General features: G+C 43.5%; 1 protein-coding gene across 10 annotated transcripts in view; it reads left to right on the forward strand.

Annotated features, from left to right (window-relative positions):
- Positions 1-20,973, forward strand: part of atp2b2 (ATPase plasma membrane Ca2+ transporting 2) — a 352,981-nt gene that overhangs the window by 132,290 nt on the left and 199,718 nt on the right. For all 10 annotated transcript variants that reach the window (XM_046338715.1, XM_046338752.1, XM_046338724.1 and 7 more), the window contains exons 3-4: positions 13,547-13,685; positions 14,076-14,879. In XM_046338715.1, the coding sequence (XP_046194671.1) occupies positions 14,675-14,879 (205 nt within the window). In that variant the 5' untranslated portion in view covers positions 13,547-13,685; positions 14,076-14,674. The remainder of the gene's footprint in view (positions 1-13,546; positions 13,686-14,075; positions 14,880-20,973) is intronic.

Raw genomic sequence — 20,973 nt, forward strand, 5'->3', positions numbered from 1 at the left:
TACATTAGACCAGAGCCCTATGGGTGGTACACTACTTTAGACCAGAGCCCTATGGGTGGTACACTACTTTAGACCAGAGTCCTATGGGTGGTACACTACTTTAGACCAGAGCCCTATGGGTGGTACACTACTTTAGACCAGAGTCCTATGGGTGGTACACTACTTTAGACCAGAGCCCTATGGGTGGTACACTACTTTAGACCAGAGTCCTATGGGTGGTACACTACTTTAGACCAGAGCCATATGGGTGGTACACTACTTTAGACCAGAGCCCTATGGGGTATTGCACTACTTTAGACCTGTTATGAGGCAGTGTAAAATGCTACATTTTCCCCCCATTATTTCTCTCAAATTTTGTGAACAAATTTGTTTCCATCCCTCTTAGTGAGCATTTATCCTTTGCCAAGATAATCCAACCATCTGACAGCTGTGGCATATCAAGAAGCTGATTGAACACCATGGTCATTACACAGGTGCACCTTGTGCTGGAGACAATAAAATGGCATTCTAAAATGTTACAGTTCTGTCACACAACACAACGCCACAGATGTCTCAAGTTTTGAGGGAGCGTTGCAATGGTATGCTGACTGCAGGAATGTCCACCCAGAGCTGTTGCCAGAGAATTGAATGTTAATTTCTCTACCATAAGCCGCCTCCAACGTTGTTTTAGAGGATGTGGCAGTACGTCCAACCGGCCGCAGCAACCACGTGTAACGTGGACCTCCACATCCTGCTTCTTCACCTGCAGGATCGTCTGAGACCAGCCGACCTGGACAGGTGATGAAACTGCGTGTTTGTACAACCAAAGAATTTCTGCACAAACTGTCAGAAACCGTCTCAGGGAAACTCATCTGCATGCTCGTCGTCCTCAATAGAGTCTTGATCTGATTGCAGTTCGGCGTCGTAACCGACTTCAGTGGGTAAATGCTTTGTTGGCCACTGGCACGCTTGAGAAGTGTGCTCTTCACAGATGGCTTTGTGTGGGCGTGTGGTTTGCTGATGTCAATGTTGTGAACAGAGTGCCCCATGGTAGTGGTGGGGTTATGTTATGGGCAGGCTTAAGCTGCGGACAACGAACACAATTGCATTTTATTGATGGCAATTTGAATGCACAGAGATACCGTGACGACATCCTGAGGCCCAGTGCCATCACCTTATGTGTCAGAATGATAATGCATGGCCACAATCAACCACCTGATCAACTCTATGTGAAGGAGATGTGTCTTGCTGCATGAGGCAAATGGTGATCACACCCGATACTGACTGGTTTTCTGATCCACACCCCTACTTTATTCTTTTTTTTTTGTATAAGGGATCTGGGACCAACAGATGCATATCTATATTCCCAGTCATGTGAAATCCCTAGATTAGGGATTTCAGCATCAATGCCAGATCCCAGGCTGTGGCTTTAATCCTGTCGATGTCTATATTAATTCATTGGTACATGTCTATGGTCTTTAAAGGGGCAATCTGTGATTGGTCATTAGAGCCAATTAAATGTAATTTTAAAAAGTCATTTAATTATTTATAATTCAACCGGCTGCTACTTTTCCTCTGATTGCTTTCTCATGTAAACTATTACACACACACACACACACACACACACACACACACACACACACACACACACACACACACACACACACACACACACACACACACACACACACACACACACACACACACACACACACACACACACACACACACACACACACACACACACACACACTGGACACACACACACACACACACACACACACACACACACACACACTGGACACACACACACACACACACACACACACACACACACACACACACACACACACACACACACACACACACACACACACACACACACACACACACACACACACACACACACACACACACACACACACACACAGCGCTGTCATAGCTGTCTATATTATTTCTGCCATCATAGTGTCTGTGTCAGAGCTTTCATTAGAGCAGCTCTAGTGCTGGCCAATCAGCTCTTGATATATCCCTGATGCATTGTGGGACAGACGAAAGGAGCTTGGAGGACTCAACCTCTTGTGGTTGGCACACACACGGCCCTCTGTGATGGCGTAACACGCGTTGGCAGCATCAGGCCTGGTTTATAATGAGGAATTACAGACTCAGAATTTGCAATGGCACACATTCTGACACGTGTACACACACACACACACACACACACACACACACACACACACACACACACACACACACACACACACACACACACACACACACACACACACACACACACACACACACACACACACACACACACACACACACACACACACACACACACACACACACACACACACACACACACACACACACACACTGATAATGTATTCTGTAGATTTAAAAGGGAGAGAAAGATTCCTCACCTTCCTGTCTCTCACATCCTCCTCCTGTTATCTGTCATCATCAGTGAATATATGAAGCTCAGAGTTAGACTATAACTGACTATAACTGATCTGTCATCATTAGTGAAGATATGCAGCTCAGAGTTAGACTATAACTGACTATAACTGATCTGTCATCATTAGTGAAGATATGCAGCTCAGAGTTCGACTATAACTGACTATAACTGATCTGTCATCATTAGTGAAGATATGCAGCTCAGAGTTAGACTATAACTGACTATAACTGATCTGTCATCATTAGTGAAGATATGCAGCTCAGAGTTAGACTATAACTGACTATAACTGATCTGTCATCATTAGTGAAGATATGCAGCTCAGAGTTAGACTATAACTGACTATAACTGATGTGTCATCATCGGTACAGTGGCTTGCGAAAGTATTCCTTACTACCTGGAATTAAAATAGATTTTTTGGGGGGGTATGTATCATTTCATTTACACTACATGCCTACCACTTTGAAGATGAAAATTGTATTTATTTATTGTGAAGCAAACAACAAGTAACACAAAAAAAACTTGAGCGTGCATAACTATTCTTCCCCCCCAAAGTCAATACTTTGTAGAGCCCCGTTTTGCAGCGATTACAGCTGCAAGTCCCTTGGGGTATGTCTCTATAAGCTTGGCACATCTAGCCACTGGGATTTTTGCCCATTTTTTAAAGGCAAAACTGTTCCAGCTCCTTCAAGTTGGATGGGTTCCGCTAATGTACAGCAATCTTTAAGTCATACCACAGATTCTCAATTGGATTGAGGTCTGGGCTTTGACTAGGCCATTCCAATACATTTAAATGTTTCCCCTTAAACCACTCAAGTGTTGCTTTAGCAGTATGCTTAGTGTCATTGTCCTGCTGGAAGGTGAACCTCCGTGCCAGTCTCAAATCTCTGGAAGACTGAAACAGGTTTCCCTCAAGAATATCCTCGTATTAGGGCCATCCATCATTACTTCAATTCTGACCAGTTTCCCTGTCCCTGCCAATGAAAAACATCCCCAGTGAAGCATAGTGGTATAGTGGTGGCAGCATCATGCTGTGGGGATGTTTTTCATCTGCAGGGACTGGGAAACTGGTCAGAATTGAAGGAATGATGGGATGGAGTTCTCGGGGTGATGAAAGGTGTTGGGTTTGTACCAGACATAGTGTTTTCCTTGATGCCCAAAAGGCAACATTTTTGTCTCATCTGACCAGAGTACCTTCTTCCATATGTTTGGGGAGTCTCCCAAATGCCTTTTGGCGAACACCCAACATGTTTGCTTATTTTTTTCTTTAAGCAATGGCATTTTTTCTGGCCACTCTTCTGTAAAGCCCAGTTCTGTGGAGTGTACGGCAAAGAGGTCCTATGGACAGGTACTCCAATCTCCACTGTGGAGCTTTGCAGCTCCTTCAGGGTTATCTTTGGTCTCTTTGTTGCCTCTCTGATTAATGCCCTCCTTGCCTGGTCTGTGAGTTTTGGTGGGTGGCCCTCTCTTGGCAGGTTTGTTGTGGTGCCATATTCTTTCAATTTTTTTAAATAACGGATTTTATGGTGCTCCGAGTGATGTTCAAAGTTTCTGGTATTTTTTTATAACCCAACCCTGATCTACAGGTCCCTGACCTGTTTGGAGAGATCCTTGTTCTTCATGGTGCCGCTTCCTTGGTGGTGTTGATGAGTTCTGAGGCCTTTCAGAACAGGTGTATATATACTGAGATCATGGGACACTTAGATTGCACACAGGTGGAATTTATGTGACTTCTGAAGGTAATTGGTTGCACCAGATCTTATTTAGGGGCTTCATTGCAAAGGGGGTAAAGACATATACACGCACCACTTTAATTAAAAGAAAATATATATATATATATATTTTTTTAAACAAGTTATTTTTTTCATTTCACGTCACCAATTTGGACTGTTTTGTGTATGTCCATTACATGAAATCCAGATAAAAATCATAATAATAATAATAAGATAAATGGCAAGGGGGAGGAATACTTTGGCAAGGCACTGCTGTAACCCTGTTCTCTTGAACATCTCTTCATTCAAAGACTCAATCATGGACCCACTTACTGACAGTTGTGGCTGCTTTGTGTGATGTATTGTTGTCTCTACCTTCTTGCCCTTTGTGCTGTTGTCTGTGCCCAATAATGTTTGTACCCTGTGGTGTTGCTACCATGCTGTGTTGTCATGTTGTGTTGCTAGCATGCTGTGTTGTCATGTTGTGTTGCTACCATGTTGTGTTGCCATGTTGTGTTGCTACCATGTTGTGTTGCTACCATGTTGTGTTGTCATGTGGTGTTGCTACCATGCTGTGTTGTCATGTTGTGTTGCTACCATGCTATGTTGTAGTCTTAGGTCTCTCTTGTCGTGATGTGTGTTTTATTCTATATTTATAATTTTAATCCCAGCTGCTATCCACTCAGGAGGCCTTTAGCCTTTTGGTAGGCCGTCATTGTCGATAAGAATTTGTTTTCAACTGACTTTCCTAGTTAAATAAATTAAAACATGATCTAAAAGACTAAAGTGACTTGTGTAGAGGTCAGTAGAGGTCATTAGAGGTCAATAGAAGTCATTAGAGATCACCAGAGGTCATTAGAGGTCACTAGTGTTCATTAGAGGGGTCATTAGAGGTCATTAGAGGTCAATAGTGTTCATTAGAGGGGTCATTAGAGGTCATTAGATGTCAATAGTGTTCATTAGAGGTCAATAGTGTTCATTAGAGGGGTCATTAGAGGTCAATAGTGTTCAATTAGTGTTCATTAGAGGTCATTAGAGGTCAATAGTGTTCATTAGAGGGGTCATTAGAGGTCAATAGTGTTCATTAGAGATCACTAGTGTTCATTAGAGGGGTCATTAGAGGTCATTTCGCAGTCTCCTCTAGACATGTCTATGATGACGGTAGAAGTTTGAATCCGGTCTAGTGCCCTTTGACCTACATATTTGTCCACTGTCATCCTCACTCTGTAAAAAAAATATATATCCGAAAATACCATACTCTGAGACACTGTGAATTAATGGATAGTAGAACTAGTGGTAGTCAGTAGTAATAGTAGAGATAGTAGACTAGTGGTAGTCAGTAGTAATAGTAGAGATAGTAGACTAGTGGTAGTCAGTAGTAATAGTAGAGATAGTAGACTAGTGGTAGTCAGTAGTAATAGTAGAGATAGTAGACTAGTGGTAGTCAGTAGTAATAGTAGAGATAGTAGACTAGTGGTAGTCAGTAGTAATAGTAGAGATAGTAGTGTGGTAGTCAGATTAGTGGATAGTAGACTAGTGGTAGTCAATAATAGAGATAGTAGACTAGTGGTAGTCAGTAGTAATAGTAGAGATAGTAGAGATAGTAGACTAGTGGTAGTCAGTAGTAATAGTAGAGATAGTAGACTAGTGGTAGTCAGTAGTAATAGTAGAGATAGTAGACTAGTGGTAGTCAGTAGTAATAGTAGAGATAGTAGACTAGTGGTAGTCAGTAGTAATAGTAGAGATAGTAGACTAGTGGTAGTCAGTAGTAATAGTAGAGATAGTAGACTAGTGGTAGTCAGTAGTAATAGTAGAGATAGTAGACTAGTGGTAGTCAGTAGTAATAGTAGAGTTAGTAGTGATAGTAGATTAGTGGTAGTCAGTAGTAATAGTAGAGATAGTAGACTAGTGGTAGTCAGTAGTAATAGAAGAGATAGTAGACTAGTGGTAGTCAGTAGTAATAGTAGAGATAGTAGAGGTAGTAGACTAGTGGTAGTCAGTAGTAATAGTAGAGATAGTAGACTAGTGGTAGTCAGTAGTAATAGAAGAGATAGTAGACTAGTGGTAGTCAGTAGTAATAGTAGAGATAGTAGAGGTAGTAGACTAGTGGTAGTCAGTAGTAATAGTAGAGATAGTAGAGGTAGTAGACTAGTGGTAGTCAGTAGTAATAGTACAGATAGTAGAGATAGTAGACTAGTGGTAGTCAGTAGTAATAGTAGAGATAGTAGACTAGTGGTAGTCAGTAGTAATAGTAGAGATAGTAGACTAGTGGTAGTCAGTAGTAATAGTAGAGATAGTAGAGATAGTAGACTAGTGGTAGTCAGTAGTAATAGTAGAGATAGTAGAGATAGTAGACTAGTGGTAGTCAGTAGTAATAGTAGAGATAGTAGACTAGTGGTAGTCAGTAGTAATAGTAGAGATAGTAGACTAGTGGACTAGTGGTAGTCAGTAGAGATAGTAGAGATAGTAGACTAGTGGTAGTCAGTAGTAATAGTAGAGATAGTAGAGATAGTAGACTAGTGGTAGTCAGTAGTAATAGTAGAGATAGTAGACTAGTGGTAGTCAGTAGTAATAGTACAGATAGTAGAGATAGTAGACTAGTGGTAGTCAGTAGTAATAGTAGAGATAGTAGAGATAGTGGTAGTCAGTAGTAATAGTAGAGATAGTAGAGATAGTAGACTAGTGGTAGTCAGTAGTAATAGTAGAGATAGTAGACTAGTGGTAGTCAGTAGTAATAATAGAGATAGTAGACTAGTGGTAGTCGGTAGTAATAGTAGAGATAGTAGATAGTGATTAGTAGTCAGTAGTAATAGTAGAGATAGTAGACTAGTGGTAGTCAGTAGTAATAGTAGAGATAGTAGACTAGTGGTAGTCAGTAGTAATAGTAGAGATAGTAGACTAGTGGTAGTCAGTAGTAATAGTAGAGATAGTAGACTAGTGGTAGTCAGTAGAGATAGTAGAGATGGTAGACTAGTGGTAGTCAGTAGTAATAGTAGAGATAGTAGACTAGTGGTAGTCAGTAGAGATAGTAGAGATAGTAGAGATAGTAGACTAGTGGTAGTCAGTAGTAATAGTAGAGATAGTAGAGATAGTAGACTAGTGGTAGTCGGTAGTAATAGTAGAGATAGTAGACTAGTGGTAGTCAGTAGTAATAGTAGTAATAGTAGAGATAGTAGACTAGTGGTAGTCGGTAGTAATAGTAGAGATAGTAGACTAGTGGTAGTCAGTAGTAATAGTAGAGATAGTAGAGATAGTAGACTAGTGGTAGTCAGTAGTAATAGTAGAGATAGTAGAGATAGTAGACTAGTGGTAGTCAGTAGTAATAGTAGAGATAGTAGACTAGTGGTAGTCAGTAGTAATAGTAGAGATAGTAGAGATAGTAGACTAGTGGTAGTCAGTAGTAATAGTAGAGATAGTAGACTAGTGGTAGTCAGTAGTAATAGTAGAGATAGTAGACTAGTGGTAGTCAGTAGAGACAGTAGATTAGTGGTAGTCGGTAGTAATAATAGAGATAGTAGACTAGTGGTAGTCGGTAGTAATAGTAGAGATAGTAGACTAGTGGTAGTCAGTAGAGATAGTAGAGATAGTAGACTAGTGGTAGTCAGTAGAGATAGTAGAGATAGTAGACTAGTGGTAGTCAGTAGAGATAGTAGATTAGTGGTAGTCGGTAGTAATAATAGAGATAGTAGACTAGTGCTAGTCGGTAGTAATAGTAGAGATAGTAGAGATAGTAGACTAGTGGTAGTCAGTAGAGATAGTAGAGATAGTAGACTAGTGGTAGTCAGTAGAGACAGTAGAGATAGTAGACTAGTGGTAGTCAGTAGTAATAGTAGAGATAGTAGACTAGTGGTAGTCGGTAGTAATAGTAGAGATAGTAGATTAGTGGTAGTCAGTAGTAATAGTAGAGATAGTAGAGATAGTAGACTAGTGGTAGTCGGTAGTAATAGTAGAGATAGTAGTGATAGTAGATTAGTGGTAGTCAGTAGTAATAATAGAGATAGTAGACTAGTGGTAGTCAGTAGTAATAGTAGAGATAGTAGAAACCCAGTAGACTAGTGGTAGTTTGGACAGTTTTTGTAATAGTAGAGATAGTAGAGGTAGTAGACTAGTGGTAGTCAGTAGTAATAGTAGAGATAGTAGAGGTAGTAGACTAGTGGTAGTCAGTAGTAATAGTAGAGATAGTAGACTAGTGGTAGTCAGTAGTAATAATAGAGATAGTAGACTAGTGGTAGTCAGTAGTAATAGTAGAGATAGTAGAGATAGTAGACTAGTGGTAGTCGGTAGTAATAGTAGAGATAGTAGTGATAGTAGATTAGTGGTAGTCAGTAGTAATAGTAGAGATAGTAGACTAGTGGTAGTCAGTAGAGATAGTAGAGATAGTAGACTAGTGGTAGTCAGTAGTAATAGTAGAGATAGTAGACTAGTGGTAGTCAGTAGTAATAGTAGAGATAGTAGACTAGTGGTAGTCAGTAGTAATAGTAGAGATAGTAGACTAGTGGTAGTCAGTAGTAATAGTAGAGATAGTAGACTAGTGGTAGTCAGTAGTAATAGTAGAGATAGTAGACTAGTGGTAGTCAGTAGTAATAGTAGAGATAGTAGACTAGTGGTAGTCAGTAGTAATAGTAGAGATAGTAGAGATAGTAGACTAGTGGTAGTCAGTAGAGATAGTAGAGATAGTAGACTAGTGGTAGTCAGTAGTAATAGTAGAGATAGTAGAGATAGTAGATTAGTGGTAGTCGGTAGTAATAGTAGAGATAGTAGACTAGTGGTAGTCAGTAGTAATAGTAGAGATAGTAGACTAGTGGTAGTCAGTAGTAATAGTACAGATAGTAGACTAGTGGTAGTCAGTAGTAATAGTAGAGATAGTAGAGATAGTAGACTAGTGGTAGTCAGTAGTAATAGTAGAGATAGTAGAGATAATAGAGATAGTAGACTAGTGGTAGTTTGCCATCAAGCCATATATTAAGATATTTGTAGTTAGAAACTCACTCAATTTGTGTACAGTTCAGACTAATCATTATAAATTCATTTAAATCTGTTGTTTTGTTTGCATTTGGCTCTAACTTTAGATACAATAGTTCCTCTGCAGTGGTTGAAAATCAGACTTCAAATGTGAAAATGGTCTTGGAGAGAATGTTCAGCTCCTAAGGCTGTTTGTATGGCTGGCTGGCTTTATGGTGAATGTTCAAGTCTGTACATAATGACGAATGCTTCAGGTATCCGTGACTGGGAAGGTTCAGTCTCCAAGCTTAGGTCCAAAACAAACCCATAGAAACCCATTGGTCTTGATTTGAACAGATTTTTTCAGTCTCCTAACTGAGTGAAACCTCTTGCTTCATCTCTTCCTCTCTGTGGAGAGCACATTGACGTTCAGCTGCAGGGAACAGCAGAATTTTTCTCCACACATTGCAAAGGTTGGCTGTAGTAGATGACATTGTTCAGTAACTGATGTTTGACATGAAACTAAACTAGAGGTTCAATCTCCTATTGCTGAGCAGGAAGTGTTCAGTCTCCTAGGAATGCTAATTATTGTATGACGTGTTTGTAGAATGCCCCTTATTGACTGAGGTAAATGTTCAGTCTCCTATTGACTGAGGTGAATGTTCAGTCTCCTATTGACTGAGGTGAATGTTCAGTCTCCTATTGACTGAGGTGAATGTTCAGGCTCCTATTGACTGAGGTGAATGTTCAGTCTCCTATTGACTGAGGTGAATGTTCAGTCTCCTATTGACTGAGGTGAATGTTCAGTCTCCTATTGCCTCAGGTGAGTGGAGCTACAGAAACAAGGTGATAATGGCTTGAGTCATTTTTGCTTATTTTCGATCTCCAAAAGAGAGAGAAATGGGCAGAGAATGTTCAGTCTCCTAGAGAGGGCTCCTATTGAGGGACAGAGAATGTTCACTCCTAGAGAGGGGCAGAGAGGGAGAGTTCAGTCTCCTAGAGACTGAGGTGAATGTTCAGTCTCCTAGAGGGAATGTTCAGTCTCAGAGAGACTGGGTGAGATGGGCAGAGAGAGAGGGACAGAGAGGGGCAGAGAGGGACAGTCTCCTATTGAGGGGCAGAGAGGGAGAGGGGCAGAGAGGGAGCTACAGAAACAAGGTGATAATGGCTTGAGTCATTTTTGCTTATTTTGGATCTCCAAAAGAGAGAGAAATGGGCAGAGAGAGAGAGGGAGAGGGGCAGAGAGGGGCAGAGGGGCAGAGAGAGAGAGGGACAGAGAGGGGCAGAGAGGGAGAGGGGCAGAGAGAGAGAGGGACAGAGAGGGGCAGAGAGGGAGAGGGGCAGAGAGAGAGGGGCAGAGAGGGGCAGAGAGGGAGAGGGGCAGAGAGAGAGAGGGGCAGAGAGGGGCAGAGAGAGAAATGGGCAGAGAGAGAGAGGGGCAGAGAGGGACAGAGAGGGAGAGGGGCAGAGAGAGAGAGAGAGGGGAGAGGGAGAGGGGCAGAGAGGGAGAGGGGCAGAGAGGGAGAGGGGCAGAGGGAGAGAGGGGCAGAGAGGGGCAGAGAGGGAGAGGGGCAGAGAGAGAGAGGGGCAGAGAGGGGCAGAGAGGGAGAGGGACAGAGAGGGAGAGGGACAGAGAGAGAGAGGGACAGAGAGGGGCAGAGAGGGAGAAGGGCAGAGAGAGAGGGGCAGAGGGAGAGGGGCAGAGAGGGGCAGAGAGAGAGAGGGGCAGAGAGAGGCAGAGAGAGAGAGGGGCAGAGACCACTGACTCAGTGCTGAGCAGAGATGAGCACTGAGAGATCCCTGCACTGCTTCTGTAGCGGAGTCCTGCCAGTTCCTCTCCGTCTCTGTCTCTGTTTCTCTGTCTCTCTGTCTCTGTCTCTATCTGTCTCTCTGTCTCTGTCTCTGTCTCTGTCTCTCTGTCTCTCTGTCTCTGTCTCTATCTGTCTCTCTCTGTCTCTCTCTCTCTCTCTCTGTCTCTCTCTGTCTCTGTCTCTCTCTGTCTCTGTCTCTCTCTGTCTCTGTCTCTCTGTCTCTCTCTCTGTCTCTCTCTCTCTCTCTCTCTCTCTCTCTCTCTCTCTCTCTCTCTCTCTCTCTCTCTCTCTCTCTCTCTCTCTCTCTCTCTCTCTCTCTCTCTCTCTCTCTCTCTCTCTCTATCTTGCTCTGTCTCTCTGTCTCTCAATTCAATTCAATTCAAGGGCTTTATTGGCATGGGAAACATGTGTTAACATTGCCAAAGCAAGTGAGGTAGATAATATATCAAGTGAATATATAAAGTGAAATAAACAATAAAAATTAACAGTAAACATTACACATACAGAAGTTTCAAAACAATAAAGACATTACAAATGTCATATTATATATATACAGTGTTTTAACAATGTACAAATGGTTAAAGGACACAAGATAAAATAATGAAGCATAAATATGGGTGTATTTACAATGGTGTTTGTTCTTCACTGGTTGCCCTTTTCTCGTGGCAACAGGTCACAAATCCTGCTGCTGTGGTGGCACACTGTGGAATTTCACCCAGTGGATATGGGAGTTTATCAAAATTGGATTTGTTTTCGAATTCTTTGTGGATCTGCGTAATCTGAGGGAAATATGTCTCTCTAATATGATCATACATTGGGCAGGAGGTTAGGAAGTGCAGCTCAGTTTCAACATCATTTTGTGGGCATTGAGCACATAGCCTGTCTTCTCTTGAGAGCCATGTCTGCCTACGGTAGCCTTTCTCAATAGCAAGGCTATGCTCACTGAATCTGTACATAGTCAAAGCTTTCCTTAATTTAGGGTCAGTCACAGTGGTCAGGTATTCTGTCGCTGTGTACTCTCTGTGTAGGGCCAAATAGCATTCTAGTTTGCTCTGTTTTTTTGATAATTCTTTCCAATGTGTCAAGTAATAATCTTTTTGATTTCTCATGATTTGGTTGGGTATAATTGTGCTGCTGTCCTGGGGCTCTGTAGGGTGTGTTTGTGTTTGTGAACAGAGCCCCAGGACCAGCTTGCTTAGGGGATTCTTCTCCAGGTTCATCTCTCTGTAGGTGATGGCTTTGTTATGGAAGGTTTGGGAATCACTTCCTTTTAGGTGGTTATAGAATTTAACGGCTCTTTTCTGGATTTTGATAATTAGTGGGTATCGGCCTAATTCTACTCTGCGTTATTTGGTGTTCTACGTTGTACACGGAGGATATTTTTGCAGAATTCTGCGTGCAGTCTCAATTTGGTGTTTGTCCCAAGTCTTGGTTGGTGAGCGGACCCCAGACCTCACAACCATAAAGGGAAAATCCTAATTGGTATGTTGAAATTTATGTTCCTTTTGATGGCATAGAAGGCCCTTCTTGCCTTGCCTCTCAGATCGTTCACAACTTTGTGGAAGTTACCTGTGGCGCTGATGTTTAGGCCAAGGTATGTATATTTTGTGTGCTCTATGGCAACAGTGTCTAGATGGACTTTGTATTTGTGGTCCTGGTGACTGGACCTTTTTTGAAACACCATTATTTTGGTCTTACTGAGATTTACTGTCAGGGCCCAGGTCTGACAGAATCTGTGCATAAGATCTAGGTGCTGCTGTAGGCCCTCCTTGGTTGGTGACAGAAGCACCAGATCATCAGCAGACATTTGACTTCGGATTCTAGTAGGGTGGGGCCGGGTGCTGCAGACTGTTCTAGTGCCCGCTCCAATTCGTTAATATATATGTTGAAGAGGGTGGGGCTTAAACTGCATCCCTGTCTCACCCCACGGCCCTGTGTGAAGAAATGTGTGTGTTTTTTGCCAATTTTAACCGCACACTTGTTGTTTGTGTACATGGATTTTATAATGTCGTATGTTTTACCCCCAACACCACTTTCCATCAGTTTGTATAGCAGACCCTCATGCCAAATTGAGTCGAAGGCTTTTTTGAAATCAACAAAGCATGAGAAGACTTTGCCTTTGATTTGGTTTGTTTGGTTGTCAATTAGGGTGTGCAGGGTGAATACATGGTCTGTTGAACGGTAATTTGGTAAAAAGCCAATTTGACATTTGCTCAGTACATTGTTTTCATTGAGGAAATGTACGAGTCTGCTGTTAATGATAATGCAGAGGATTTTCCCAAGGTTACTGTTGATGCATATTCCACGGTAGTTATTGTGGTCAAATTTGTCTCCACTTTTGTGGATTGAGGTGATCAGTCCTTGGTTCCAAATATTGGTGAAGATGCCAGAGCTGAGTATGATGTTAGAGTTTTAGTATACCCAATTCTCTCTCCCTCTGTCTCTCTTTCTCTGTCTCTGTCTCTGTCTCTCTCTGTCTCTGTCTCTGTCTCTCTCTCTCTCTCTCTCTCTCTCTCTCTCTCTCTCTCTCTCTCTCTCTCTCTCTCTCTCTCTCTCTCTCTCTCTCTCTCTCTCTCTCTCTCTCTCTTTCTCTCTCTTTCTCTCTCTGGGCTCTGCTATGCTGTGGTGTGTGCTGCTGGCATCAGAGCACTCACTCTGCGCAGCTCCCACTGCAGTCGCAGGCAACCTCCCTCCTCTCCGTTCTGTCCTCATTTCTCTCTCTCACACACGATGCGGCTCCGCGGCACTGGCAGCCTGGGCTCTCACTCTCCTCTCTCATCACCGGTACGACCGTTCCGTGTTGCTTCTCTTTACTACTGCCACTGACATAGACTCACAGAGCTAACGCCTGCTACACTCTCATCCTTCTCTCTCTTTCCCTCTCTCCTTCTCTCTCGCTCCCTCTCTCCTTCTCTCTTTCCTCTTTGCCTCTCTTTCTTTCTTTCTTTCTTTCTCTCTCTGTCTCTCTCTCTCTCTGTCTCTCTCGCCCTCTGTCTCCCTCTCCTTTCCTGTCTCTCTCTCCCTCTCCTGTCTCTCTCTCTCTCTCTCTCTCTCTCTCTCTCTCTCTCTCTCTCTCTCTCTCTCTCTCTCTCTCTCTCTCTCTCTCTCTCTCTCTCTCTCTCTCTCTCTCTCTCTCTCTCTCTCTCTCTCTCTCTCTCTCTCTCTCTCTCTCAGAAGGAGTAATGAAGAGGACCACCATGTAGACCGAATGCAGACATTGACAGACTGCAGACGGATATAGAAGATAGAAGAAGCAGAATGGGAACATGCATCTGGAGCGGCTCCCGATTGACCCACAGTAACAGAAGACCAGAAGGGATCGTTATTCTCCTGTGGACGTACGTCGCTCTTCTCGTTGCCTCTCTCGCTGCTGGTCTCACTGGTCTAGCTGGCTTCCTTTAGTGTTCTCTGGATGGTCGTACGGTCTTCTCTCCACACTGTCGCTGATTGACTGGGATCTCAGCCTGTCTCTATCTCAAAGTGACAACAGGATTTAGCTCTCCCTCTTGTCTGTCGGTGGGCGCTGCAGCATCTGTCTCTCTCTCTCTCTCTCTCTCTCTCTCTCTCTCTCTCTCTCTCTCTCTCTCTCTCTCTCTCTCTCTCTCTCTCTCTCTCTCTCAACCCACACAACCCCCTCGTAAAGCTTTGTCTGAGGTTTGTACTCCTCCTTCGTCGAGTTACTGAGCAATACTAGCTAGTCAGTCATTTTACATTACATTTAAGTCATTTAGCAGACGCTCTTATCCAGAGCGACTTACAAATTGCAGTGCATCATGGGGGACCTGACCAACAGTGATTATTACTCCAAGAACCAAAGAAACGATGTCAGCAGTAACCACGAGGGGGGCTTTGGGGTCTCGGTCATGGAGCTGCGTGAACTCATGGAGCTGAGAGGCAGCGAGGCGGTGGTTAAGATCCAGGAGGAGTACGGGGACATGGACGGGCTCTGTCAACGGCTCAGAACATCACCCACAGAAGGTGAGTCACACGACTTCACACCGGCCTCCGGGCTTGATGAGTGTCTGTGTTTGTTAATGAGTGTGTGTGTGTGTGTGTGTGTGTGTGTGTGTGTGTGTGTGTGTGTGTGTGTGTGTGTGTGTGTGTGTGTGTGTGTGTGTGTGTGTGTGTGTGTGTGTGTGTGTGTGTGTGTGTGTGTGTGGAGGGGTGAGGTGCGGGGGGTGAAGTGCGGGGGGTGAAGTGTGTGTGTGTGTCAGTGTGTGTGTGTGTGTCAGTGTGCGTGTGTCAGTGTGTGTGTCTGTGTGTGTGTGCGTGTCGGTGTGTTTGTTAATGACCAGCCAAATCAAATCAAAATGTATTGGTCACATACACATATTTAGCAGATGTTATTGTGGGTGTGTAGAGCTCCAGCAGTATCTAATAATTCACAAAAAAAAAGTAAAATAATTAAGAAACTACCGTTCAAAAGTTTGGGGTCACTTAGAAATAAATAACATCAAATTGATCAGAAATACAATGTAGACATTGTTACGCTGAAGGATCCGCCCCTAAGACACTGCATCGCATGTGCTAGCTGTGCCACGAGAGACTCTGGGTTCGCGCCCAGGCTCTGTGCAGCCGGCCGCGACCGGGAGGTCCGTGGGGCGACCCACAATTGGCTAGCGTCGTCCGGGTTAGGGAGGGTTTGGCCGGTAGGGATATCCTTGTCTCATCGCACAACAGCGCCTCCTGTGGCGGGCCGGGCGGAGTGCGTGCTAACCAAGGTGGCCAGGTGCACGGTGTTTCCTCCGACACATTGGTGCGGCTGGCTTCCGGGTTGGATGCGCGCTGTGTTAAGAAGCAGCGGCTTGGTTGGGTTGTGTTTCGGAGGACGCATGACTTTTGACCTTCGTTTCTCCCGAGCCCGTACGGGAGTTGTAGCGATGAGACAAGATAGTAACTACTAACAATTGGATACCACGAAATTGTGGAGAAAAAGGGGTAAAAAATAAATAAAAAATAAAAGTATAAATATTAGATCCAGCAATGTCTGAGTGGCATTGACTAAAATACAGTAGAATATAATACAGTATATACATATGAGATGAGTAAAGCAGTATGTAAACATTATCGAAACATTATTAAAGTGATTCCACTGATTCCAAGGCTATTTATATAGGGCAGAGGTCTGTTTTTAACATGACGACCTACCAAAAGGCAAAGAAAGGCCTCCTGTGGGGATGGGGACAATTTTATTTAAACATTTAGTACAAAATCTAGGACAAAACACACATCACCACAAGAGAGAAACCACTACATAAAGAGAGACCTAAGACAACAACATAGCAAGGCAGCAACACATGACAACACAGCATGGTAGCAACACAACATGACAACACAGCATGGTAACAACACAACATGACAACACAGCATGGTAGCAACACAACATGGCAACAACATGGTAGCAACACAGAATGGTAGCAACACAAAACATGGTACAAACATTATTGGGCACAGACAACAGCACAAAGGCCAAGAAGGTAGAGACAACAATACATCACACAAAGCAGCCACAACTGTCAGTAAGAGTGTCCATGATTGAGTCTTTGAATGAAGAGATTGAGATAAAACTGTCCAGTTTGAGTGTTTTGTTGCAGCTCGTTCCAGTCGCTAGCTGCAGCGAACTGAAAAGACGAGCGACCCAGGAATGTGTGAGCTTTGGGGACCTTTAATCGAATGTGACCTCTAAGGTACAGGGCTGTGTAACCGGGTGGAAGCTGGCTATTGATGGGTATTTAACAGTCTGATGGCCTTGAGATGGGAAACTGTTTTTCAGTCTCTCGGTTCCAGCTTTGATGCACCTGTACTGACCTCGCCTTCTGGATGATAGCGGGCTGAACAGGCAGTGGATCGGGTGGTTGTTGTCATTGATGATCTTTATGGCCTTCCTGTGACATCGGGTGGTGTAGGTGTCCTGGAGGTCAGGTAGTTTGCCCACGTTGATGCGTTGGGCAGACCTGATTACCATCTGGAGAGCCCTGTGGCTGTGGGCGGTGCAGTTGCCGTACCAGGCGGTGATACAGCCCGACAGGGTGCTCTCGACTATGCACTTGTAAAAGTTAGTGAGGATTTTAGGTGACAAGCCAAATTTCTTCAGCCTCCTGAGGTTCTTTACCACACCGTGTGTGTGGGTGGACCATTTCAGATCGTCAGAGATGTGTACGCCGAGGAACTTCACGCTTTCCACCTTCTCCACTTCGGTCCCGTCGATGTGGATATGGGGGTGCTCCCTCTCCTGTTTCCTGTCCATGATCATCTCCTTTGTCTTGTTGATGTTGAGTGACAGATTATTTTCCTGACACCACAATCCGAGGGCCCTCACCTCCTCCCTCTAGGCCGTCTCGTCATTGTTTTGTAATCAAGCATGCTACTGTTGTGTCGTCTGCAAACTTGATGATTCAGTTGGAGGCTTGCATGGCCACGCAGTTGTGGGTGAAGAGGGAGTACAGAAGGGGGCTGAGCACGCACCCTTGTGGAGCCCCAGTGTTGAGGATCAGTGAAGTGGAGGTGTTGTTTCCTAACTTCACCACCTGGGGGCGGCCCATCAGGAAAACCAGGACTGAGATGTACAGGGCTTCAGACCCAGGGCCCCGAGCTTAATGATGAACGTGTATGGTACTAAGGTGTTGAATGCTGAGCTATAGTGAATTAACAGCATTCTTACATAGAGTTGAAGTCGGAAGTTTACATACACCTTAGCCAAATACATTTTAAACTCAGCTTTTCACAATTCCTGATATTTAATCCTAGTAAAAATTCCTTGTCTTAGGTCAGTTAGGATCACTACTTTATTTTAAGAATGTGAAATGTCAGAATAATAGTAGAGAGAATTATTTATTTCATCACATTCCCAGTGGGTCAGAAGTTTACATACACTCAATTAGTATTTGGTAGCATTGCCTTTAAATGGTTTAACTTATTATTATTATTATTATTATTGGGTCAAACATTTCGGGTAGCCTTCCACAAGCTTCCCACAATAAAATGGTTGAATTTTGGCCAATTCCTCCTGACAGTGCTGGTGTAACTGAGTCAGGTTTCAGTTCTGCCCACAACATTTCTTTTGGATTGAGGTCAGGACTTTGTGATGGCCACTCCAATTCCTTGACTTTGTTGTCCTTCAGCCATTTTGCCACAACTTTGGAAGTATGCTTGGGGTCATTGTCCATTTGGAAGACCCGTTTGCGACCAAACTTCCTGACTGATGTCTTGAGATATTGCTTCAATATATCCACATAATTGTCCTCCCTCATGATGCCATCCATTTTGTGAAGTCCCTCCTGCAGCAAAGCACCCCCACAACATGATGCTGCCACCCCCGTGCTTCACAGTTGGGATAGTGTTCTTCGGCTTGCAAGTCTCCCCCTTTTTCCTGCAAACATAGCGATGGTCATTATGGCCAATCAGTTCTATTTTTGTTTCATCAGACCAGACGGCATTTCTCCAAAAAGTACGATCTTTGTCCCCATGTGCAGTTGCTTACTGAGCAGGCTTTCAGGTTATGTCGATATAGGACTTTTACTGTGGAGTTTGCACTTTTCGCACCAAAGTATGTTCATCTCCTTCCTGAGTGGTATGACGGCTGCGTGGTCCCATGGTGTTTAAACTTGCGTACTATTGTTCGTACAGATGAACGTGGTACCTTTAGGCATTTGGAAATTGCTCACAAGGATGAACCAGACTTGTGGAGGTCTACATTTTTTTCTGAAGCCTTGTCTGATTTCTTTTGATTTTCCCATGATGTCAAGCAAAGAGGCACTGAGTTTGAAGGTAGGCCTTGAAATACATCCACAGGTACACCTCCAATTGACTCAAATTATGTCAATTAGCCTATCAGAAGCTTCTAAAGCCATGACATAATTTTCTGGAATTTTCCAAGCTGTTTAAAAGGCAGTCAACTTAGTGTATGTAAACTTCTGACCCACTGGAATTGTGATACAGTGAATTATACAGTGAACCTGTAAACAATTGTTGGAAAAATTACTTGTGTCATGCTCAAAGTAGATGTCCTAACCAACTTTGTCAAAACTATCGTTAGTTCACAAGAAATTTGTGGATTGGTTGAAAAACGAGTTTTAATGACTCCAACCTAAGTGTATGTAATCTTCCGACTTCAACTGTAGGTATTCCTCTTGTCCAGTTGAGATAGGGCAGTGACCAGTGCGATGGCGATTGCATAATCTGTGGATCTATTGGGGCGGTAAGCAAATTGAAGTGGGTCTAGGGTGTCAGGTAAGGTAGAGGTGATATGATCCTTAACTAGCCTCGCAAAGCACTTGCTTTTACACCTGCATTGTTTGCTGTTTGGGGTTTTAGGCTGGGTTTCTGTACAGCACTTTGAGATATCAGCTGATGTACGAAGGGCTATATAAATACATTTGATTTGATTTGATTTGATTCCTGATGACCTTAAGTGAGTGCTACGTGGCGATAGTCATTTAGTTCAGTTACCTTTGCTTTCTTGGGTACAGGACCAATGGTGGACATCTTGAAGCAGACGGGGACAGGGAGAGTTTGAATATGTCCGTAAACACACCAGCCAGCTGGTCTGAGGATGCGACTAGTGATGCTGTCTGGGTCAGCAGCCTTGCGAGGGTTAACACATAGAACATGGAACACAGTCTGATGTTACATAGAACACATAGAACATAGAATAAAGTCTGATGTTACATAGAACACATAGAACATAGAATACAGTCTGATGTTTCATAGAACACAGAACACAGTCTGATGTTACACAGAACACATAGAACACAGTCTGATGTTACATAGAACAGAACACATAGAACACAGTCTGATGTTACACAGAACACATAGAACACAGTCTGATGTTACACAGAACACACAGAACAAAGTCTGATGTTACATAGTCTAGCCACGCTTCTTAAGGTCCGCCAGCTTAACCCGGAAGCCAGCTGTACCAAAGTGTCGGAGGGAAACACCGTTCACCTGGCGACCGGAGTCAATTAAAGCACAATTAACCCAAAAGACGCTGGTCCAATTGTGCGACGTCCTATGGGACTCCCGGCCACAGACGGTTGTGGCACAGACCGGGAATGAACCCGGATCTGTAGTAACGCATCTAGCACTGCAGTGCAGGACCTTAGACCGCTCCGCCACTCGAGAGGCCCCAATTCTGCGATAATTTATTTCATCTCATGAAATGTGGAACGAACACTTTTACTTGTCACGTTTATATTTTTGTTCAGGGTAATTTGAGTGGCCTGGATTTACATGTATTATGTTACGTTTAGTCAATGAGACCAGGCTGAGAATAAGGTATCATTATTGACAAGGTTGTTACACATCACTGGCCCCACAGCTTTCCATGTAACATGAGAGGGAGAGGAGAGGACAGCAGAGAGATGCGGCTCAGTCACGTCCAAAATGGCACCCTATTTCATATATACTGCACTAACATAGAGAACACCGTAGGGCTCTTGTCAAAAGCAGTGTACTATCTAGGGATTATGATGCTCTTTGGGACGATGGTGTGTCCAGCTCTCCTCCTCTCCTCTCGGCCCCTTCAGTAGACATGACTTCTAGGTCAGCTGGTAATACCAGCAACGCTGACACTAATATGTGTCCCAAATGACACCCTATTACCTACTTAGTACACTTCTGTTGACCAGAGCCCTATGGCACTATATAGGGAATAGGGTTCTATTTGGGACGCACTCTGAGACTACTTGGTTCAATAAATACTACGCACACTCTTGGTTCCAAAAGGGTTCTGCGGCTGTCTCCATAGGAGAACCCTTTTTGGTTCCAGGTAGAACCTTTTGGGTTCCACGTAGAACCCTTTTGGGTTCCACGTAGAGCCCTTTCTATAGATGGTTCTACCAGAAACCAAAAAGGGTTCTTCAAATGGTTATCTTATGAGGACAGTCGAAGAAAACATTTTGGTTCCAGATAAACATGATGTTGTATTATAATATTTTAAGAAGGTCCTGAATGTGTGTGTGTGTGTGTGTGTGTGTGTGTGTGTGTGTGTGTGTGTGTGTGTGTGTGTGTGTGTGTGTGTGTGTGTGTGTGTGTGTGTGTGTGTGTGTGTGTGTGTGTGTGTGTGTGTGTG

Source organism: Oncorhynchus gorbuscha, linkage group LG03 (assembly GCF_021184085.1).
Source record: "Oncorhynchus gorbuscha isolate QuinsamMale2020 ecotype Even-year linkage group LG03, OgorEven_v1.0, whole genome shotgun sequence".
Classification (NCBI taxonomy): domain Eukaryota; kingdom Metazoa; phylum Chordata; class Actinopteri; order Salmoniformes; family Salmonidae; genus Oncorhynchus; species Oncorhynchus gorbuscha.